Source organism: Bufo gargarizans, chromosome 1 (genome assembly GCF_014858855.1).
Source record: "Bufo gargarizans isolate SCDJY-AF-19 chromosome 1, ASM1485885v1, whole genome shotgun sequence".
NCBI classification, from domain to species: Eukaryota; Metazoa; Chordata; class Amphibia; order Anura; family Bufonidae; genus Bufo; species Bufo gargarizans.
In genome coordinates, this window is record NC_058080.1 from 188,784,913 (window position 1) to 188,809,660 (window position 24,748).

Consider the following 24,748-nt stretch of genomic DNA (forward strand, 5'->3'; position numbering starts at 1 on the left):
ATAAAAATTTTCCCCCACATTCCAAGAACCATAGCTTTTTAAAGAGGACCTTTCACTGGTCCTGACATTATAATATTAGTACGGGGCAGTGTAGGGCATGATCAGTAGATGTCAGGGCGCTTTTTTTTTCCCCCCAGATGCGCTGCTCCGTTCTTCCACTGTGCCCCCTGTTCAGTTTTGGCGCCCTGTATGCTATTAGTAGCTTCTTATTTTTTGTGGTAGAAATTGTATTTTTAATACCACTATTTAACTTAAAGAGGACCTCTCACTCGTATACAAACTAAAAACTAACTCTATCTGTGGGCAGAGCGGCACCCAAGGGTCCCCCTGCACTTACTAGTATGCCTGGGCGCCGCTCCGTTTGCCCGGTATAGGCTCCGGTGTCTCAGCTCCGTCTGTTGTACTGGACTGATTTTTTGTAGGAGGCGTGTCCCTTGCTGCAGCACTGGCCAATCGCAGCACACAGCTCATAGCCAGTCTATGAGCTGTGTGCTGCAATTGGCCAGCACTGCAGCAAGGGACACGCCTCCTACAAAAAAATCAGTCCAGTACAACAGACGGAGCTGAGACACCGGAGCCTATACCGGGCGAACGGAGCGGCGCCCAGGCATACTAGTAAGTGCAGGGGGACCCCTGGGCGCCGCTCTGCCCACTGATATAGTTAGTTTTTAGTTTGTATACGAGTGAAAGGTCCTCTTTAACATAGTTATTGGAAAACTGGAAAAATTATTCTTTGTGGAGGGAATTTTAAAAAACAAACAATTTTACCAAGGTTTTTTTGGGGTTTGATATTGCGTCGTTCGCTGTGTGCTAAAAATGACATGTCTTTGTTGTATGGGTCAGTATAATTACAGCTATACTAAATTTGTATCATTTTTAAATTGTTTTTCTTCTCTTCTCTTTTTTTTTTTTTTTTTTTTAAAGGGCACCTGTCAGCAGTTTATAAACTGAATCTGGCTGACCTGTTACATGTGCACTTGGCAGCTGAAGACATCTGTTTGGCTCCCATATTCATATGTGCTCACATTACTGAGAAAAATGATGTTTTAAAATATGCAAATGATTGACAATCAATCAAAGTGCAGCGGGTGCTGCAGTTGCAGAGAGAGCTGAGCCTCTAGGTGTAATAGCAACGCCCCCTCATTTACATATATTAAAACATAATTTTTCTCAGCAATGAGGGCACATATGACCATGGGACCAACACAGATGCCTTCAGCTGCCAAGTGCACATGTAACAGGTCAGCCAGTGTCATAGGTACAAATCTGATAACGGATGCCCATTAAAAAAATGAAAACCTTTGAAAAAATAAACAATTTCTTTACCTTGCCATTTTTGGACAGCCATAACTTTTTTTTTATATCTGTCTACAGAGCTGTAGGCGTGGAGGAATTAGATTTTTAATATGTTGTGTTTTTCTAATTTATTTAAAACTTTTTTTTTTACTGTAATTTATAGTCCCCTTGGGGATTGCTTGTCCCATAAGCTGCAATAGAATACTATTGCAGGGTATGGGTTTTCTGACAGCCTGAATGACCAACTAAAGACTAATGTGTATGGCCACCTTTGAGGTACCTGCTCGTGGGGGCAGGTCAATGTGCAGAAGATCCGTACAAATTACTGTGTGAATTTTTGTGTATTTCCACAGAAAGAATTGACATACTGTGGTTTTAAAAGAAACTTCTCTGCAGATTAATTTCTGCGTGGACTATCTCCACAGTTTGTAGATACGAATTGTTAAAGGGCTTCTGTCAGCCCACTAAACCTTTTTTTTTTTTTTTGGTTAATAATAATCCCTACACTGCGAGCTCTGCATACATAAGCTAAATATTCATTTTTGTTCAGTAGATTTTGTTAAAAAGCAATTTTTATAATATGTAAATTACCTTGCTACCAGCAAGTAGGGCGGCTACTTGCTGGTAGCAGCCGCATCCTCCTCTCATAATGACGCCCCCTCCGCTGTGTGAGTGACAGGGCCAGGGAACGGGATCGTTCTCTGCTGGCCCTGTTTGAATTCAAAATATCGCGCCTGCGCCGTACCTGTCTTTAATCGGCGCAGGCGCACTGAGAGGCGGCTCCGTCCTCAATGCGCCTGCGCCGGGTGTAGATGTGACGTCATCGGCACAGGCGCACTGAGAGGCGGCCGCTCTGTCGGCCGCTCCATCCTCAATGTGCGGTACGGCGGTACGGTGCAGGCGCGATATTTTGAATTCAAACAGGGCCAGCAGAGAACGATCCAGTTCCCTGGCCCTGTCACTCACACAGCGGAGGGGGCGTCATTATGAGAGGAGGATGCGGCTGCTACCAGCAAGTAGCCGCCCTACTTGCTGGTAGCAAGGTAATTTACATATTATAAAAATTGCTTTTTAACAAAATCTACTGAACAAAAATGAATATTTAGCCTATGTATAGGGAGCTCGCAGTGCAGGGATTATTATTAACCAAAAAAAACGGTTTAGTGGGCTGACAGAAGCCCTTTAAAGCGTGATCTACTGTGCTGGTACTGTAATAAGAGCAGTGTTATAAAAGCCCTGCAGGTGCTGCCTCCTACAGTCTGTATTCTGTCACTGCAGTGCTGACACATAAGGGGGAAGACGTCAAGTTTGTACTCCAGTTTATCGGCATACAAAAATCGCTAAGTTTGGCGCAGTTGCAGTTTTGCACTAAAATTTGCAACTTTTTGCTCTCCAACTCTTCTCTTTTGGAAAATGGCTGGAGATGTGAATGGGGTTCGGTATGTTAATTGTTCAGATTTATTACTGCAACTATTTAGAAAAAGCCGCACAACCACTCCAGGAAAGGTTCCTTTTGATGGGACAAATCTGCAGGCATCTGGTAACGGTGAAACCTTTTCACCACCAGAAAATCGCTAACGAGCGTCGGCGTCCCTATGAACACTCCTTAGCAATTATCTGTCGGATTCTGACCCCTTGTAAAGGGTCCTTAGGCCCCTTGCAGACAAGCGTGAGCGGATTAGGTCCGCATGCGTTCAGTGAAAAATGCGCAATTGAGAAAGCAAGTTCGTTCAGTTTTTATTGCGCTGGTACAATGCCATTTAGGGCTCATTCACATGAATGCGTGCTGCTCGTTGCCGTATTGCGGACCGCATTTGCGGATCCGCAATACACGGGCACCGCTCCGTACGCATTCCACATCACGGATGCGGACCTATTCACTTCAATGGGTCTGCTTCTCAGCCAGTCATGAACAGTTTATGGTCTGAATACAGGCTGCAGCCCAATAAATGACGATATAATCCACAACTTAATTTACTTAAAAGGGTTTTCCAAGACCTCTCAGGATAGGTGATCAGTATCTGATTGGTGGGGGTCCAACACCCCGGACCTCCACCGATTAGCTGTTTGAGAAGACGCTGGCTCTTCTGTGAGCACCATGACCTTCTCGTAGCTTACCAAGCACAGCGCCATACTTTGCATAGCGGCTGTGCTTGGTATCGTGCTACATTTCTATGGCGCTGAGCTGCACCTGGGCCATGTAATCAATGAACGTGTGCTCACTGGCCTAGGAAAAGCTGAGAGAGGGCTGCGGCGCCACTGCCTTCCCAAACAGCTGATCGGTGAGAGTCCCTAACCAAGATCACTCTGTTTGTAATGAATCTATATAGTATTAGTTTCACATTTTGAATTCAATTATGGAAATAAATTTAGTTTGCAACTATATACTCCTTTATTGAGATGGACCTGTAAATGTTGTCTGTCAGTTTAAAGTACGAATCCGATCCTGTGGCGCCTGTATTACTAGCGTGTCTGCTCGATAAGTAGCGGTCGTCTTTGTTCTATTGTGTTGCCTTTATAATTGGACCCTTCTAGCTAGTCCTTTACCTGATCACTGTACCAACTGGAAGCAGCGTTCAGAAGAACCCCTCATCATGGTGCCTATGGTTTCCTGCTCTTGTCCCAGCAGTAAATCCAAACCTGACATTATACCTGTCTGAAGGTATCTTGTATGGAATGTAACTGTATAAAGCAGCAAGTCATTCATATTGTATCTTGTTTTTAGGTTCTTCCCAAAGTTGTCTATACTGGACTGTTTCCTCAACTTAACTTCCAAACATCTCCGCAAACAGTTGCTTGGTAAGTGATTGACATCTAAAGTTGCTGCAATGTAACGACTGTATGAACTAATTGGGTTGGCTTTAGGCAGGCGGTCGGCCCCCTGGTTTTCACCTTTTATCCCCTATACAGGGATCTGGTCTTCTCTGCAGGGGAGCCTACAGACCTCTACCTCTAGGAATAGTCCTGGTGTAGGTGGCACCTGATCCACGTGGCAAGAGGAGAAGGATCAGGCAATACTCGTAGTCAGTTTACAGGCAGAGGTCAGGACAGGCAGACTTTGTGTGTATCTGTAAAACAATCAGAGGTCAGGGCAGGCAGCAGAGAATTAGTCTGGTAGGTCAAGCCATCAAGTGGAATATCACAATTTGTTACCAGGCAGAGGTTCGGCACACAGACAGACAAACAGCATAGCACACCTTTACTGGTTAACTAGAAACTAGGTACCCAAAGGTGAGGATTCCTTCAAGTTATGAATGAATTACTAGCAGTTTACATTGAAGGTCTGAATGAGTGTTTCCAGTTGGGGATGTGTCCCTGCACAGTCTGGCACTATCTAATCAGTGCTGCCAGTATCAGACTGTGCAGGGACACACCTCCAACTGGAAACACCCGTCTGGACCTTCATTGCAAACTAATAGCAATTCATAATTTTTAGCAGGAATAATAAAGGAATAGCACAACATAGCAATATAAGAATAGACGCTTTAGAATTATTACGTGGAGAATGCAAGTAGTTGCTGAAACAACATCAGGAGAGGTGACCGGTCCTCTAAAATGTATTGCTAGAGTAGAGGGATTGCAACGGTCTATGACTTGATAGTGTCTCTTGATAGTGACGAAAGCTGAAAAGGAATAGCTACTGCTATTGTATCAACTGATGGATATAGACTAAGCGGAGAAGTTATGGATATCCACAACCACCACTAGGGGGAGCTTATTGAATATAGATTTATACAGAATCTGTTCTATGACTTATTGGCCTTATTCTAAAAGTATTTTATTTGTATATTGTATCTGTTTTAAAGAAAGCTCCAAGTGATTATGGATATAAGCCAAAGTAAGAAAAGATGATCTGGAATGTTTGCACAAGATGCTGTAAAAACAAAAGGAGCTTCTGCATCTGAATAAAGTTATCCCATATCCACAGGGTCATCCTCTATGGGAGCACTGGACATAGCTGAGAGCTGCACTGGACTATCTGCAGCAGTCTCCTAGAGAATGAATGGAGCGGCAGGGTGCATACTCTCCCTGCTGCTCCATCAGACCGCGGGAATGAGACCCCCTTTCTCCTGATCGGTGGGGGTCCTAGCGTTCAGACCGCCAGCGATCAGTTAATTAAGGGATAGGGGATAGTATCTGAACTTGGCCCAACCCCTGTAATGTAGGGAAGGAATCGGCAACCTCAGGCACTGCAGCTGCTGTGAAGCTACAACTCCCAGGACGCACATTTAATCGACTGTTCTTGTAACTCCCAAGGAGGATTCTGGGAGTTGTAGTTTCTGAAAAGCTGGAGTGCCAGAGGTTACTGATCCCTGCTGTAGGGTATGGCAGAAATACTGCTGTAAGTTGTATCTGCTGGCAAAATCTACATGACAGCACTGAATTTGAGAACTTTGGCTGCCATAGATTTCAGTCGTCTTTTACTCCTGAAAACTGGGGTAAAAGAAGATAAACATCCTGGCCTGCTCGCCTTGTCCTCGCCAAGCCCCCTTTTGGAAACTGGCAAGGATGCTGTAGAACCACCACTTGCATCTAGATTTAGGTGCAGTGGCATTTATAAAGTCGCAAACATGGGGTTTGTAAATTTTTTTACACCAGAAAGCTGGCATGGAGGCATGGTAATTCTCCCCCCATGTGCTTGTGTAATATAGAGGTAATATCAACTTGTAATGAAATTTAAAGGGGTTTTCCACTCTTTATATATTACCTATACTCTGCCAATTTCTGGAGTAAATGGGTTTGGTTGTGGAAGGCCACACCCCTTTCAATAAGCCCTGCCCACACCGCTTCACAACAAAAAGTGCTGAGTGTGGCATAACAGTGCGAAAAGTCACGGATTCTTGTGCTAAAAAGCCCAAAAAGTGAAGTGTTTTTACTCTAGAAAATCCTCCCCAGTGTACTTTTACTGCTGCAGCGCTGTAAATATGCTTTCTCTGGGATTGCCGTGGTAGTCAGCAGATTATCTCAGTATAGACAGCCTGTGATGTGGCCTTAAAACAAAGAAGAGACTCAAAAGTCACATCAAAGAGTTAATTTATTGAGGCCAACTGAACTCCAGAGTAAGACACCAGGAGGAAACGACAAAACACTATGGGGGTCATTTATCAAGCTGGTGTAAAGTAGAACTGGCTTAGTTGCCCATAGCAACCAATCAGATTCCACCTTTTATTTATCACAGCTACTTTGGAAAATGAAAGGAGGAATCCAATTGGTTACTACTTTGTACTTTACACCAGGTTGATAAATGACCCCCAAAGTGTATTAGGCTGAGTCAGTTATTTTTAGTACTGTGCCCTCTAAGATATATAAAAAGGCTTGTACAGGCGACAACAGATATTGATGGTCTGACTCCTGCCCCCCCCCCCCCGCCAATCAGCAAGGGCCGTGGAGCTCTTACATTTGTTTGTCTTCAAACCCTTTTTCACATTTTGTTATGTTGTGGCATTGTGCAAACATAAAAAAAATCAAGTGTTCCCCAATCATTCTGCCCTTAATACTTCATAATGAATACTGAATCGTAGTCATTTTTGCAAATTGAAAGGGAGTCTGTCACCACAATTTGCCCTTCTAGACCACTTACATAGCGCTGTAGCATCACTATAGATCAGTCAAATGGTACCTTTGTCTTTTTGTTTGGACGTTCACCAGGGGCAAAAACAGAGTTTTATTCATATGTAAATGAGGGCTCGCAAGTGCCCAGGGGCGGCATTCGGGCTGTAAGTGCCCAGGCCGCTCTGCCTTCTTCTCACATAATCCCTCCCCAGCCTGTTGCTTGGCCCGCCCTGTAGGTCTCTTACGTCATCCAGTGTACTGGCTGATATCCCGCCCGCACATGTGCACTGTGATGACCATTGTGGGCAGCAGCATCATTCCATGCAGTGCGCATGCACGGGCGGGATATCGGCCAGTACACTGGATTAGGGGTGGGCGATATGCGATATAAATTTGGGTCACGATATGGATTTTGTGCATATATCGCCGGACCGCGATATGATCGCGCTCTCTGCGCGCACCATGTTCTCCTGAGCCGGCACAGTGGAGAAGGAGGGAGTCCCTCCCCACTGTGCGTGGCTGCCGCTGACCACCAATGAGAAAGGAGGAGGAGGAGGGGAGCGACTGACAGTAAATCATTGAGTTTTCACGATCTCAGTGAGATCGTGAAAACTCGAATCCGATGGTATATTCTAACCCCCAGGCGTTCCCATGGTGACAGGGACGCTTGCCTGGGGGTTAGAATATACAGGGCCATGCCGCTCAGAGGAGTACATTTTATAAACTAATCAGTAACTTTAATCATTGCTGATCTCTTTACTGGATACCGCAGGCGCGTGACGTCAGTGAGTGAGCGCCGCCCGCCCGCACTGCCTGCTGTTACCTGAGCTAAGACAGAGTAAGGTATCCAGTAAAGAGATCAGCAATGATTAAAATTACTGATTAGTTTATAAATGTACTCCTGTGAGCATCGGGGGATCTGTGGATGGCACTGTTTAGGGGAAGGGGATCTGTGGATGGCACTGTTTAGCGGAGGGGGATCTGTGGATGGCACGGTTTAGGGGAGGGGGATCTGTGGATGGCATGGTTTAGGGGACCACAAAGCACAGGGCAGCAGGGAGAGTGTAAAGTCCTATTCACCCTAATAGAGCTCTATTAGGGTGAATATGACAAGGGTTCTAGCCCTTAAGGAGGCTAATAGTTATTAAATAAAAAGTAAAAAAAAAAAAGTTTAAACCCCCCCCCAAATATAGAAAACAATATATCGCACATGCTTAAAATTATATCGCAATATAGATTTTAGGCCATATCGCCCACCCCTACACTGGATGACGTAAAATGGCATACAGGGCGAGCCAAGCAACAGGCTGGCGAGGTTTTATGTGAGAAGAAGGAAGAGCGGCCTGGGCACTTGCGAGCCCTCATTTACATATGAATACAACTCAGTTTTTTGCCCCTGGTGAACATCCAAACAAAAAGACAAAGGTACCATTTGACTGATCTATAGTGATGCTACAGCGCTATGTAAGTGGTCTAGAAGGGCAAATTGTGGTGACAGACTCCCTTTTAAAGGAAAAACTAAAATTTTGAATGGACATAAATATTCAGATCCTTTGCTATGACACTTGATATTTCCCTTTTATCTTATCATCTTTGAGATGTTTCCACACCTTGATTGGAGTCTCCCTCTGGTTAATTCTGTTGACTGGACATGATTAGGAAAGACACCACCTGTCTATATAAGGTCTCACAGCTGACAATGCACATCGGAGCAAAAAACCCAGACTGTGAGAAGCAAGAATCTCTGGACTGATGAAACCAAGATTGAACTTTTTGGCTCCCGTCGTAAGCATCATGTCTATGCACTGCTCACATGTCCAATATTATCCTTACAGCAAAATATTCCGTCGGCATGTGTGCCATGGCCTGTTTGGCGGTGGTGCCAGGAGTCAGACCCCCATCAATCTGATATTGATGACCTGTCCTAGGGATAGGTCATCAATATCTGCAGCCTGGACAATCTGTTTAACATTTCTGGTTATCACAATGCAGTTTTCTTACATCTCTCTAGATAGTTGGAAATGACAACACCCAACAAAACCCCACCTGGTGCCGACCCCAACCAGCTGAAAAGAACTGGAACTGTGCGAGAAATTGGCTCTCAAGCTGTCTGGTCTTTGTCTTCTTGTAAACCAGGTACAAGGTTCATAATATGTGAAAGTTAGAGGACCTGTCACCACTCCTGACAGGCCTGTTTTACTAGCTTCATGCATTCCCCATGTAATAACAATTCTGGAACATCTATTCTTATGGGTCCATGTTGTCCCATTCCTTTATTATTTCTACTAGAAGTTATGAATGAATTGCTAGCAGTCTGCAGTAAGGGTACAGAGGGGAGGTAACCAGTTGGTGGTGTGTACCTGCACATTGTCGGAAAGGAAGCGTTCCTTCCAGGCGTTCCTTCATGCAGAGATCACCTCAACAATATGAGGACGACGGATCACTATTGCAACCCCTTGTCCTCACACAGCTACATTGTTTGTTGGTAGCAGATCGCTGTATAGACAGCCCGATCTGCTGCCCAGAAATGATGATTGATGTGCCTGCACGAAGGACAGGATCAACTGATGAACAAGCATCTCACTTGATCATCGGGTGAACGACTGCTCCTTTACATCGGCAGATTGTCAAGAACGAGCATAATCATCTGCCGATTATTGCACCGTGTAAATCCACCTTTACTAAGTGAATTATTCATTTCTTTTTTCAAAATGACTACAAGTTTGTTACTACATTTACTAAGATAAAATTGCATGAAAATAGAGAAGCTGCATATGTTTTCACTGACAACATTTCTCAGTTGTCTCAATATGGGCCATGTCAACCTTTCATACGTCAAATTAGGGATATGGTAAAGGGGCTTATCTTGGTTATAGTATATTGTTTTCGATGCAGTAGTGAGCACTTAGCTCAAATTTTGGGCTTAAAGCAGCCTGCTCCTATATTTCTTCCCTCTCTCTGAGAGGGATCACATCCAAGGAGTCCTGGTAGGGGGCAGCACTGCCTTCTTCTACTCTCTAAATGACCATACACTAGACCAGCTTTGTTATAAAAAAAAAAAATTGAACTCGTTTTATTGAAAAAGAGTAACAAGGCACGTTTGTGGTACATACACGTAAGCATAATACAGTATTGTACTACAGGTCAGAACATATAGAATGAGGATAAAATACACTCAAGTGATTCAATAAAGAGAAGGCCCACCCCCATCCCAGCATATACATTGAGAATATAATAAATTGAGTTGTATAGAAGTATAGCGTAAGATTGTAAATGTGTCAATCCTATCAAGAGCCAATGGAGACTGCTGACCCCCCTGAAGCAGTTGAGTGTGATTCGCACCACAGACCCCACACTTTCTGGAATTTATCAGGACATTTCCTGTTCATAAATATCTCCTTTTCAAAGGGAAACACCTGGTTGACAAGCCTCTTTCACATCCCCAATGTGGGCAGATCCTCCGCCATCCATTTGAGAGCAATAACTTTGCGAGCTAAAAATAAAGTTTCGCTTAGGAATATCTTGTTATAGTGGGTCCAACCTAGGGATCGACCGATTATCGGATTTACCGATTATTATCGGCCGATATTCAGGATTTTGAACACTATCGGTATCGGCATCTATTTTGCCGATATTCCGATAGTGTATGGGGAACACAGATCGCGCTGCTGACAGCGCTCTCCGTGTTCCCCTTAGCAGCACAGGGGAGAAGGAGCAGTGTCTCCTCCCCCTGTGCTGCTCCTGCCGCTGCCGCCAATGTAAGGACAGGGGACAGGAGGAGGGGAGGAGCTATGGCCACTGCTCCACCAATGAAGATTAGTCTATCATTCATTCATATACAGGAGGCGGGAGCTGTAGGATCACATTGCCGGCTCCCGGCCTCTATGAGCTGTAGCTGCGATCTGCGGTAGTTAACTCCTCAGGTGCCGCGGATCGCAGCTACTGCTCATAGAGGTCGGGAGCTGGCTATGTGATCCTGCAGCCAGCTCCCGCCTCCTGTATATGAATAAATGTGGGATTAAGCTTCATTGGTGGCGCAGTGCGCCCCCCCCAAGCCCCCCAGTATCAGACATTGGTGGCGCAGTGCGCCCCCCCCACAGGATTCCCTCTCCCTTGCTCCTCCGATCGGAGCCCCAGCAGTGTAATGCTGGGGCTCCGATCGGTTACCATGGCAGCCAGGACGCTATTGAAGCCCTGGCTGCCATGATAAGCTCCATGCTGCTGTGTGCACAAAGCACTCAGCAGCAGGGACAGTGTGAGCTCCTATTCACCCTGATAGATCTCTATCAGGGTGAATAGGACAAGGGTTCTAGTCCCTAAGGGGGCTAAAAGTTAGTTAAAAAAAAAAAGTTACAAAAAAAATAAAAACACCAAAATATTAAATATAAATGAAAAAGAAAGATTTACAAAAAAAAATACACATTAACAATAAACATTAATTTTCAGCAGATTTGTGGGAATTTTTTCAAAAATGAAAATTCCCAGAATATCGGTATAAATTATCGGCTATCGGCCTGAAAGTTCACAAATTATCGGTATCGGCCCTAAAAAATCAATATCGGTCGATCCCTAGTCCAACCATTGTTGTCCATGATACCTAATAAACATAGCTTAGGGCATAATGGTATAGGGCCCAGGCCCAGCGATGAAAGTATCCCCAGTACCGATTGCCAATATGACTTAATATGCACACATTCCCACATCATATGCCAGAAGTCTGCATTACTATGAGAGCATCTCAAACAGTTGGGTTGAGGTATTCTTCCCATCTTGTGTAACCTAGTGGGAGTTAAATAACTGCGGTGTAGCATAAATAGCTGGATCAACCTGTTATTAATCGAGGGAGATACACTAGTGACCGCTTCCAACTCCTCAGTCCAGTCCCCCGCTGAGAGATGTGGAATGTTCCCTCTCCATCTAGCCTCAGCTAATATGGGCTGTGCCGACATGTGGTTCTCCAAAAGATGGGTGTAGAGTACAGATACTATGCCTCTAGGTCCCTGCGATTTAATGACTCCAATGAGGGGGTAAGAGGAGATGGCCTTATTTCCATCCCTAAATTGTTCCCTAAGGGCGTGCCTAATCTGTAAGTATTTAAAAAATTGGATGCGTGCTATGCCATACCGTTCTTGAATTTGAGAGAAGGAGCGCAAGACACCCTCATCATATAAATCCTGCAGAGTTACTATCCCGGATGCTGTCCAAACGTGCGTTCCCTCGATCCCTTGCAAGTGGGGGAATAAAGGGTTATGATGTCGGCCCAATCCTGAAATTGCCTCAATTTAGCGTCTCTCCAGACCTGTTGAGCCAACCTGTGTATCTGCAGAAGTTGGTTCGACAGAGATCCTACCCCCTCAAGTACTGGCCATGAGTTAGAAATGTCCAAATGCTGTTGCAGATAGAAATCCATGTTCTGCAGGGGCTCCCCATTAACCCAACCAGCCAAGAATCTCAACTGTCCTGCCAAAAAGTACAATTGAAAATTTGGCAGCGATGCTCCACCCTGCACTTTGGACCTCTGCAATGTACTAAGAGCAAGTTTATGTCTGGCTCTACCCCAAATGAATTGAACCATTAGGGAGTGAAGGCGGTCCAAGAAATTCTGAGTTATTGGGGTACAAGCATGTCCCAGTATATACAATCCTTTAGGCAATAGGATAATTTTGACTAAGTTGATCCTGCCCATGATGGATAGAGGAAGGGTTTTCCATATCCTGAATTTGTCAATGAATAAGGCTTCTAAGGGGGCAACATTCCTGGAATATGAGTCTTTCGGATCTCTGGTGATGACTATCCCCAGATATTTAAAGTGGTCTACCACTCTAAGGTTATGGTGTACCTCGGGCCAATCGGAACACCATAGCGGCATCAGAGCCGACTTAGCCCAGTTAATGTGTAACCCAGAGAAGTGCCCAAACTGCTCTATGATCGAAATCGCACGCAGTTAGGAAGTGTCCACATCAGTCATGTACAGTATGAGATCATCTGCATATAGGCCTATTCTGTCCTCCCTTCCCCCTATCCCAAATCCTCTAAACAGGGCCGTCTTTAATATTGATTGGACCCTGGGCAAAAATGTACTTGGGCCCCCTGGAACCCGCCTTCCCACACCTTAGCAGGCAATCACGCCCTCCACCACAACACACACACAAAAAATCCACACACCTGGTAGAGTCCAGTGAATTACTGTAAATGCTTCCAGTTCTGAAGACTCCAGCGGCTCCGGGTCAGTTCTCTGGGCAGCTGGGCTCAGGCTGGAAGTGGGCACCGCTCTGCAGGAAGGAGACCAGGGCTCGGCTCACCCTAGTGTTCCAGTGCACCCCAGCAACCCACAGTATGCAGTATAGCACCCTATAGTATACAGCAACCCACAGTATGCAGTATAGCACCCTATAGTATACAGCACCACACAGTATGCAGTTTAGCACCCTATAGTATACAGCACCACACAGTATGCAGTTTAGCACCCTACACTATACAGTACCCCACAGTATATAGTAGAACAGTATAGCACCCCACAGTATACAGCACCCCACAGTATACAACACCTCACAGTATACAGCACCCCAAACAATACACGATACAGCCCCCCACACTATACAGTACAGCAGTATAGCACTCCACACTATACCGCACCCTCAGTATACAGTACAGCAGTATAGCCCCCCCACACAGTATACAGGCCCCCCACACAGTATACAGCCCCCCACAGTATACAGCACCCTACTATACAGTAGTTTACAGTATATTAACATAACAGCCCCTGTCACCTTTTTCTGATGTAATCTTCACACAAAAAAGCTCCACAGTTAACTTCTGCAACACTCCACAGGACCTGTGATGACCTCATAGCCATGTGACCAGTAATTGCTAGGTTACTGGTCACATGGTGATTATGTCATTAAGGTCCTAAATCACAACTTTAACACAGTACGATCATGATGCCTGGACTCCTGGTAGAGCTGACAGCCTGACACCCGGGGCAGTGGCTAGCAGGGCTCAAAAGGCAGCTGCCTTGGGCCCCCCAGGAGCAACTGGGCCCGGGGCAGCTGCCCCTTTTGCCCCTTGGTAAAGACGGCCCTGCCTCTAAACGTCGAGTCTTGACGAATACACAAGGCCAGATGTTCAATTGCAATAGCAAATAACAGGGGGGAGAGAGGACAACCTTGCCTCATACCCTGTTGCAAGGGAAAGGAGGGGGAGGCCGTGCCGTTAACTAGAATACTGGCTCTTGGATTTTCATATATTATCTGGATCCAATGTAAGAACCTAGGACCGAAGCCAAACTTCCCCAGTGCTCTTATCGGGTATGACCACTCCAGCGAGTCGAAGGCCTCTCGCCCACTGCCTCTCATGATGGGTACCAATTTGAGCTATGATTTGCGCTCTGCGGATGTTATTAGAGGTTGATCTTCCAGGTATGAACCCAGTTTGATCGCTATGAAATTATGCTAGTTATTATTTTGTTCAACCTATTGGAGTTTACCTATACGCCACGCCTCCTTGAACATCTCTCTCAGTTGAGGTCCAAGGATATCCGCATACTTAGAGTATACCTCTAATGGCAACCCGTCAGGGCCTTGAGACTTCCCATTTGCCAGTTCGTCAATTGCAGCCTGCATCTCTTCTAGAGTAATATCTTCCTCCAGTAAGTTGCTATCTTCCATTGAGAGTGTCGGACAAGTTATCTCATCTAAATAGCTCTCAAGCTCCACCTCCGAGTATGACACCCTTGTGCGGTATAACTCTCGATAGAAGTCAGCAAAGCTAGCTACTATATCCGGGACAGATTATTTGACTGCTCCATCCAGGGCCTGAATACGTAAAACCGGTGGGGCAGAGTTATTTCTATGTACTATTTGAGCCAATAGCCTTCCTGCCTTATCTCCAACCTCAAAGGCCTGCTGTTTGTAGAAAAATAACTTGCGGTTACTCTTTTCGTGTAAGTGGACTAAATACATTCTTCCCTTCAGTAACCAATCCTGTCCATTTGACTCAGATGGATCTACCATAAATCTAGCTTCAGCCTCCCTAACACTATCATTAAGGGAATCTTCCTTTTTCCTAGTGTCCCTCTTAATATAGGAAATTGATGATCTAAGGCATCCCCTTAAATATGCCTTCGTTTCCCACATAAGAAGAGCATTCGTATCAGCGTCATGCACCTCAAGAAAAACTTGTAATTGGTCCGGGACTCTATCTTGCGCCTTCAATAGGGTGAGCCAAAATGGATGGATTCTCGTTTTCAAACGAGGGTGTACCCCTTGTACTATATTAAATTGCGCAGTTAGGGGTGCATGGTCAGATACACTTTGAGGGCCATGAGAGATAGTGGATAGTTCCAGATAAGCATCAGGGGATCCAAATATGTAATCAATCCTGGACAAAGCGCCATGAGAAGGAGTATAATAGTAAGAATATTCTATCACGTCTGGGTGTCTTTCCCTCCAGAAATCCAACCATCCCACTTCTCCAGCCCAAGCCGCCAAGAAAGTAGGTTGGCTGTGAGCCGGGGAAGCCGGACGGGCACAAAATCGGTCCCTCCGCGAGTCCATGACCATATTAATGTCCCCAACACATAGAAGTTTTGCATGCGGATACTGAGCTGAAAATATGGTTGCAGTTTGCAGAAGTGACATATCAGCAGGAGGGGGGCAATAAATGTTCAGGATCACAAACGGAGTACCATTTACATGTGCATACACTAAAACGTATCTTCCCTCTGGATCACTCTCAATTGTATGCAGCTCCCATCTGACCGAGCGGCTAATTAGTAAAGACACCCCCCTGAAGTGTGAAGTGCCGAACGAGTGTTATGCACATTGAACCCATGACTTCTGAAGCCTACCGGCCGTATCATTTGTTAAATGAGTCTCCTGTAAGCTGAGTATGTAAGGAGCGTACCTGCGGACATGTGTAAAAACAGACATTCTTTTACCTGTGCCCCCTAACCCTCTCACATTCCAGGACATCAATACTAGGGTGGCCATAGCGTTTGTACCAAAAATCTCAGTGCGAATCCGCACTTCTGCTGCAATGTCAATGAGCCTCTCTCCATCCAACCAGCTCACACATTCACAGTACTGCCTGCATACAGAGTATACAAGCTTGAGGCAAAACAAAACATGCCTTGAACAAATATTACAATAAAGCTCACATTGCCCAAAGTGGGAAAGTAACTTCCCGGTGGCTACAGCGTCAGGGACCTGCATGTTACAAGGTGGTATATAAACCATGCAGGTATCTGATCAGCTCCCCGGTATAATGTATAGCACACTGATATATAACTAGCGACACACACATAGATAACAGTGAAACTCACTCTGAGGTGGCAGTCCATAATCATTGCAAAGTCCAAACCTGAACATTTCCGCATGATGTAGGTAGCTGTACCACACCACCAGATAATAGTAGGTCCCGTTGATAGAGTCCCCAAGTAAGAAGAAAAAAGAAAAACAGGGTATTGATGCCACATTGCTGCTCAAGATGGCGCTACCCTGTGCGATTTCCTGACGACCCATTCATCCACCTCCTTGGGGTCAGTGAAGAAGTGACTTCTCTCCATCCACCACTCGCAGCCTGGCAGGGTATGCCATGGAATATGGCAAGTTCATGTCCCGGAGCCTTCTCTTGACAGAAACAAAGGTCGCCCTCTTCTTCTGTAGCTCAGCGGAGAAGTCAGGAAACAAGGACACCTTGGCATTTCCGTGCATGATGGTCTGCTTTCTCCTCGCCTGTGTGAGGATAATGTCCCGATCTTTCCAATTTAACATGCACGCTAGTAACGGCCTAGGTGGAGCTCCAGGAGGTGGTGGACGAGCTGGAACCCTATGGGCTCTCTCAACTGCATACGCCATGGAAAAGGCAGCCTCTGGAAAGGTAGATTTGAACCAGGCTTCTAGGAAAGTGGCAGGATCCGAGCCCCCCGTCCGCTCCGGTAGGCCCAAAATGCGCACATTATTCCTCCTAGCCCTGTTTTCCAAATCGTCACACTTTTGCCTCCATAAGGAGACTGAATCTTCCAGGGCATGGATCTTGGCAGGCATGGGGCGAGTGAGATCCTCCAATTCTGAGATCCTCTCCTCCGTTCCCTTCACCCGATCCCTGAGCTGCTGGACGTCCTGTCTAATTAGGCCCACATCCACACGTACCTCGTCAATCTTGGGGAAGTTTGACAGGCCAGGATCGCTGACAGGAGCTGTTCATGTGCCTCTTTCGGTGAGAGCTCTGGCGTATCCAGGTAATCGCTGACCGCTTGTTGAGCCGCCTGACCACGAGTATGTTGAGTATGGGGCATACTAGTGGCTGCAGCGCCATGTTGGACATCTTGGTGCGCAAACTCAGGCGGTCAGCCGCCGCTTGAGCTTTGCTGGGACCCATTGTTATATTCTGTAGGTTCTTGTGATGTCGCTAGTCCTTTTTGTTGTTATAATGGTCGTTGCAGTGCTCAGGATTGATCAGGATGCAAAACGGGAGCCGGAGCTCAAATCAGATGCGGCCGCTCATGTCGGCAGTTAGCCACGCCCCCCAGCTTTGTTATAATTTAATGCACATACCCTAGTGTCAAGAGAGGTTTGTCTCGGTGATAGACTTTCTGAAGGAGGTTATCCCATGGTTGATGTTAAAGATGAAATCAGACCGCATGTAGTACATGATAGTCTCTTTCTTAGGTATCATGCACATGGCTATTGCCCGGCCATTTCTTGCATTGGGGACCACAGTTTGCGGTCCCCAGTGCATGGGCACCATCCGTGCGACTGCCGCAGACTGATTCACAATGATTCAACTTGAATGGGTCTGTCATCCGTCAGTACTGCAATTTTTTTTACCATGTTCTATTTTTTGTGCGGTCTTGAGGCTGTCGGGGATCAAAGAACAAATGTTAAAGGCAGTTGAAATTCGAGGTGGACATACAGCCAGGTCCATAAATATTGGGACATTGACACAATTCTAACAGTTTTGACTCTATACACCACCACAATGGATTTGAAATGAAACGAACAAGATGTCCTTTACCTGCACACTGTCATCTTTAATTTGAGGGTATTTTACATCAAAATCAGGTGAATGGTGCAGGAATTACAACAGTTTGCATATGTGCCTCCCTCTTGTTAGGGGGCCAAAAGTAATGGGACATAATAATAATCATAAATCAAACTTTCACTTTTTAATACTTGGTTACAAATCCTTTGCAGTCAATTACAGCCTGAAGTCTGGAATGCATAGACATCACCAGACGCTGGGTTTCATCCCTGGTTATGCTCTGCCAGGCCTCTACTGCAACTGTCTTCAGTTCCTGCTTGTTCTTGGGGCATTTTTCCTTCAGTTTTGGATTCAGCAAGTGAAATGCTCAATCGGATTCAGGTCATTGGCCATTGCATAACATTCCACTTCTTTCCCTTAAAAAACTCTTTGGTTGCTTTTTCAGTATGCTTTGGGTCATTGTCCGTCTGCACTGTGAAGCGCCGTCCAATGAGTTCTGAAGCATTTGGCGGAATTTGAGCAGATAATATTGCCCGAAACACTTCAGAATTTATCCTGCTGCTTTTGTCAGCAGTCACATCATCAATAAATACAAGAGAACCAGTTCATTTGGCAGCCATACATGCCCATGCCATGACACTACCACCACCATGCTTCACTGATGAGGTGGTATGCTTAGGATCATGAGCAGTTCCTTTCCTTCTCCATACTCTTCTCTTCCCATCACTCTGGTACAAGTTGATCTTGGTCTCATCTGTCCATATGATGTTGTTCCAGAACTGTGAAGGCTTTTTTATATGTCGTTTGGCAAACTCTAATCTGGCCTTCCTGTTTTTGAGGCTCACCAATGGATTACATCTTGTGGTGGACCCTCTGTATTCACTCTGGTGAAGTCTTCTCTTGATTGTTGACTTTGACACACATACACCTACCTCCTGGAGAGTGTTCTTAATCTGGCCAACTGTTGTGACGGGTGTTTTCTTCACCAGGGAAAGAATTCTTCGGTAATCCACCACAGTTGTTTTCTGTGCTCTTCCGGGTCTTTTGGTGTTGCTGAGCTCACCGGTGCGGTCCTTATTTTTAAGAATGTTCCAAATGTTTTTTTTTTGCGACGGCTAATCTTTTTGCTATCTCTGTGATGGGTTTGTTTTGTTTTTTTCAACCTAATGATGGCTTGCTTCACTGATAGTGACAGCTCTTTGGATCTCGTCTTGAGAGTTGACAGCAACAGATTCCAAATGCAAATAGCACACTTGAAATTAACTCTGGACCTTTTATCTGCTCATTGTAATTGGGATAATGAGGGAATAACACACACCTGGCCATGAAACAGCTGAGAAGCCAATTGTCCCATTACTGTTGGTTCCTTAACAAGTGGGAGGCGCATATGAAAACTGTTGTAATTCCTACACAGTTCACCTGATTTGGATGTAAATACCCTCAAATTAAAGCTGACAGTCTGCAGTTAATCATGTTCGACATCTTGTTTGTTTCATTTAAAATCCATTGTGGTGGTGTATAGAGCCAAAAATGTTACAATTGTTTCGATGTCCCAATATTTATGGACCGGACTGTGTATAACGCCTCAAAAAGAGTTCGATCAGTTATTTAATTATATTGTGCAATCAGTAAAAGAAGGTACAAGCATCTATGCAAAAATATAAATGATTTATTATACAATAATTTAAAATACAATCAAAGATTAATCAATGGGGAACTCTATAATCTGCAAAGATACACAATGATATGCAGTACCCAAAATTCGCCACTAGATGGCACCAACACAAATACCAGTGTATACACAGTACCTCTTAGACATAAGATGAAATATATCTTCCCGACCACACTTGAGAACTCAATAACGTTAATAAAAGATACAAATCCTTGCTCGCCACCAACTATGACAAATCTCGGATAATGGGGTAGCAATATAAATGATCAAGCCTGGTATTGGCTATGGAATGAAATTATTCCAATCAGAGAGTTATCTCTGAAATCAATATTTAGGTCTTTTATTCAGTAATATGCATCGTTACTGAGTAGTGACAATATCGATGTAGCACTTTTAACAACTATATATCCGCCAACAGCAGGGAGTTTGCTAAATATCAGGCTGATTAATTTATATCAATACTACACAAAACAAAGTTATACATTACCGAGAATACAGATGATGTGCAGGGACTAAGAGAAGTCAGATCTAAGGTACGATCTAGTCCAGGCATCCTCAAACTGCGGCCCTCTAGCTGTTGCAAAACTACAACTCCCAGCATGCCTGAACAGCCTACAGGTATCAGCCTACAGCAGGGCATTGTGGGAGTTGAATTTTTTCAGCAGCTGGAGGGTCACCGTTTGAGGATGTCTGATCTAGTCATTAGGATCTTTCTCATGGTTTTTCTTTGTTTCTTTGTATTTTCTCTTTTTCTTGTTGGTGGTTGTCCCTTTCCTCGTGTGTGTGTGTGTGTGTGTGTGTGTGTGGTTTATGATCAAAAACTTATCAGTTAGACGATCATTGTTGGCTAGGCGTGTACATATGATAAGGACTGCAATGTAATTGTATTACGTAAAATGCACTTCTGCTGTTGGTGTAATGTTACTCATTTACCCCTAGGTGACACTATTGCCTAAGCTATTAGTATCATTCTATTAAAGGTACTTTCACACTAGCGTTTTTCTTTTCCGGCATAGAGTTCCGTCACAGGGGCTCTATACTGGAAAAGAACTGATCAGGCATATCCCCATGCATTCTGAATGGAGAGTAATACGTTCAGGATGTCTTCAGTTCAGTCGTTTTGACTGATCAGGCAAAAGATAAAACCATAGCATGCTACGGTTTTATCTCCGGCGGAAAAAAATGAAGACTTGCCTGAATGCCGAATCCGGCCTGCGCTTGCGCAGACCGGTAAAAATGTGAAAAAAAAAATACAAGACGGATCCGTCTGTCCGCATGACAAGCGGAGAGACGGATCCGTTCTTGCAATGCATTTTGTGAGACTGAACCGCATCCGGATCCGTCTAACAAATGCTTTGTCACATCGAAATAGATGACCAGATCACACTGCCGCAAGTGTGAAAGTAGCCTATGGGTTAAAGGGACACTGACAGGCCTTCTGAGCATAATTAGCTCTTTATATGCCCCCCTAGGTCTTATAATAAGTTCCCAATTCATATTCATTATCCCTGTGCGCATTGTAAAACGTTAAAAATAATCTTTATAATCACCTGTCCTTTCTGCCCAAGGGGCGTTCTTTGTGCCGCATTTGTGCCCAGCCGCGTCCCAACTGCCGGATCCTTAGACACGCCCATCTCATTAGTATTCACTTGGCGCAATGTGATCCCGCCAAGCGAGGGTGCCGGGCGCATGCGCAGGATCTCCGAATGTCGGGGACTGTAAAATACCGCCCAGCGAAGTGAATACTAATAAGATGGGCGTGTCTAAGGATCCGGCAGTTGGGACGCGGCTGGGCACAAATGCGGCACAAAGAACGCCCCTTGGGCAGAAAGGACAGGTAATTATAAAGATTATTTTTAACGTTTTACAATGCGCACAGGGATAATACTTATATGAATTGGGAACTTATTATAAGACCTAGGGGGCATATAAAGAGCTAATTATGCTCAGAATTATCAAATATGGCTTTATCTCATATTCTATACACATGACCTCTGGAACCTAAATCAAAGCTATAGGGATTAATTCTGACACTTCTTACCAATAGAGTTTTTCACACTCCCTAAATTTCTCCTCTGCTACACCAACGGTTAATTGATTGTTAGTAAAAACACCACATCTTTACAGATACTCATTAACAAAGTCCAATATGGCCTCTTATAGGTATATATAATCAAATCCACTATAACTAGGATATTTGGATAAATGTTTTATACACTTATGAAAAAGCAGAACAAGGCATGGAGAGAGAACCCACGGAAGCACTCCGTATTGCATCTGTTTGGTTCCGTGCCCCATTTCAGTTTTTTTGCTGACCTGCTGTTTGCGGGCCACAATATGGGCACGGCTGGGCAACGGCTGTGTGCATGAAGCCTAACAATGCTAGAACCAGCCCTGTGCCTCACGTGGATCCAGTGATCTCCCCATACATTGCTCCCATTGCAGCTCGGTGGGCGTGTCCTTTTTCTGCAACTGGTGACAGTAGAAGAATAGAACTGAGCATGTGCATCCACCTCATTGAGTTCGACAGAGAAATTACAAAAAGAACAAACAAAAGGTGGCACTATATAGATATAACTCAGTAGCTATAATAAAATTTTTATTACATAACATTAAAACAGTATTCAGATAAAAGTGCTGTTTAAAAAAAACTATCAATCAAAATCTGAGCTGCAAAAGCCATACAGTCCTGCCATGAGCCCCCACAGCAGTTTACCACCACATATGGGGTGTTGGCATATTCAGGAGAAAATGGGTAATGAATTATGGTGTGCTTTTTCTCCTGTTACCCCTTGTGAAAATAAAAAATTTGGGGGCTAAAGCAACATTTTCTTGTAAGAAATGAAACTTTTCATTTTCAAAGCCAAGTGTTTCCAAATTCTGTAAAACGCTTAGGGGGTCAAAGTGCTCAGTACCCCCCTTAATATATTCTTTAAGGGGTGTCGTTTCCAAAATGTCGTCCCTTTTTGAGGGTTTCCACTGTAGGGGTACGTTAAGGTCTCTTCAAATACAAAATGGTGCCTAAAAACCATTCTAGAAAAATTTGCCTCCAAAATCCATATGGCGCTCCTGACCACTGCTACGTGCCCATAGGGCAGTTTACTGCCACATATGGAGTATTTCTGTAAACTGCAGAATCAGAGTAATATATATTGAGGTTTATTTTGCTATGTTTGTTTTGCTATTAACCCTTGCTGTGTTGCAAGAAAAAAATCATTAACATAAAAAAATCTACCAAAACTGTGAAATCTTGAAATTTCACCTCCATTTTCCTTTAATTCTTGTGGAACACCTGAAGGGTTAACAAAGTTTGTAACATCAGTTTTAAATAATTTGAGGGGTGTAGTCTAAAATGGGGTCATTTATGGGTGGTTTCCATTACGTAAGCCCCTAAAAATCACTTTCTAACTGAATTGGTGCTTTAAAAAATAGTTTTTGAAAATTTTTTGAAAATTTGAAAAACTGCTTCTAAAAGCCTTCTAACGTCCTAAAAAAATAAAATGACATTTACAAAATGATGCCAACATAAAGCAGACATATGGTGAATGTTGATTGATGACTATTTTATAAGGAAATCTGTCTTTAAAAGTAGAGAAATTCAAATTTAGAAATGTTCCAAATTTTTGGTAAATTTGGGATTATTTTATGAATAAAGGTTAAATATATTGACTCAAATTTATAATTATGGAAGTTATTACCACATAAAGTGACACATGTTAGATTTGCAAAAATCGTCCTGGGATTTAAGGTGAAAAGTGGTTTGGTACTGAAGTGGTTAAGCTAAGTGCAGCGATCAGATACTACACTGGACAGTGTATTCATGAGGCCAGTCCTATTCCTACATCTCACCTCTATTTTGCTCAGCTTTTTTTTTTTTTGTGTTTAATTTTAATTCTGCTTCATTATGGCAAAACTGTGATTCCCGACTAAAGTTTAGCTACAGTGGCTATTGTGAGATACACCCCTTGTGTCATCATTGGGTAAGCTCAAGGGTTTACCCAAGTTTCTATATGTAAATAATAATAATATCTTTTTCAGCACCTTTTCTGCACTAAGACCTGCCTGTGTGATCATTCATCCCTGTACAGATTCATTGCTTGCCGGTAGCAGATCCCTATTTACTCAAAATGATGTGCTGCTGATTTTATGTTGTGACACGTAAAAGATGCATTTACTAGATTCACTTATGGATGCCCAATAATTGCTTCTATCCTCCTCCGGCCATAAGACTTTTTTAGATGCGTTGATTGATTGGTTGTTTTGTCATTTTCATTCATTAATCCTCTGTTCCTTAGGCTTTGGCGTCGATCAGTTACGAGACGATAATCTTGAAACCTACTGGCAATCTGATGGCTCTCAACCTCACTTAGTGAACATTCAATTTCGGTATATATCCTGTTTCATTTATTCTTTTTATGATGTTTGAACAATAATATAAAATACACATTTGCTCCAAAATTGATATGTACAGGATCTAAAAATACCCCCCATTCGATGTGCTTAAAAGCTATTTACAGTAAGTAAATCGTCCTTTGCTGGCTTGATAAATTTTTCCATCACATTATAGATCCCTCATACTGTGAAGGAGATATCCTTCACTGAGCGAGCAGACGACTGTCAGGCAGAAACACTTATTCCCGACAATCGGCCACTCCATCAGCCCGTCTAAACCCCACTTAACTCACCAGCAATATTCTAGCATTGTAATTGTTGAAATCTTTAATTTTTTTTTCTAATTGTTTATTTTATCAGTTGTATTTATACACTTTTAACTCATTCATTATGGGCACGTCATGGGACCCATTCTGACTTACTAGTGTAGAGTATGCTTTGCTATGTAGGTGGGAAGTCAGTCTCCCCAGTGTGGCTGACTTGCTGTGAACTACAGGGTTACATCATTATCTTTGTCGGCTTTCAGACACCTCTCCCCCCCTCCAATATCTACCTTTCATTTGTATGTCCCCTATGCATGAATGCTGTTTGAGTTTATTATTTCTACTACGAATCGACCGATATTGATTTTTTAGGGCCGATACCGATAATTTGTGAACTTTCAGGCCCATAGCCGATAATTTATACCGATATTCTGGGTATTTTCATTTTTGAAAAGAAAATATAAAAAATCCTACACAAATCTGCTGAAAATTAATGTTTATTGTTAATGTGTATTTTTTTTTTTTTTTTGTAAATCTTTCTTTTTCATTTATACTTAATATTTATTTATTTATTTTTATATATAGATAT

The 24,748-nt window shown here is 43.8% G+C and overlaps 1 protein-coding gene across 7 annotated transcripts in view; it reads left to right on the forward strand.

Annotated features, from left to right (window-relative positions):
• ANAPC10 (anaphase promoting complex subunit 10) overlaps positions 1–24,748 on the forward strand; it is an 86,235-nt gene that overhangs the window by 1,044 nt on the left and 60,443 nt on the right. For 3 of the 7 annotated variants that reach the window (XM_044301261.1, XM_044301179.1, XM_044301344.1), the window contains exons 2-4: positions 4,022–4,095; positions 8,861–8,985; positions 23,800–23,890. In XM_044301261.1, coding sequence (XP_044157196.1) covers positions 8,871–8,985; positions 23,800–23,890 — 206 coding nt within the window. In that variant the 5' untranslated portion in view covers positions 4,022–4,095; positions 8,861–8,870. Of the gene's footprint in view, positions 1–4,021; positions 4,096–8,860; positions 8,986–23,799; positions 23,891–24,748 lie in introns of those variants that run through there. The other 4 variants (XM_044301497.1, XM_044301420.1, XM_044301659.1 and 1 more) reach the window with 3 other exon arrangements.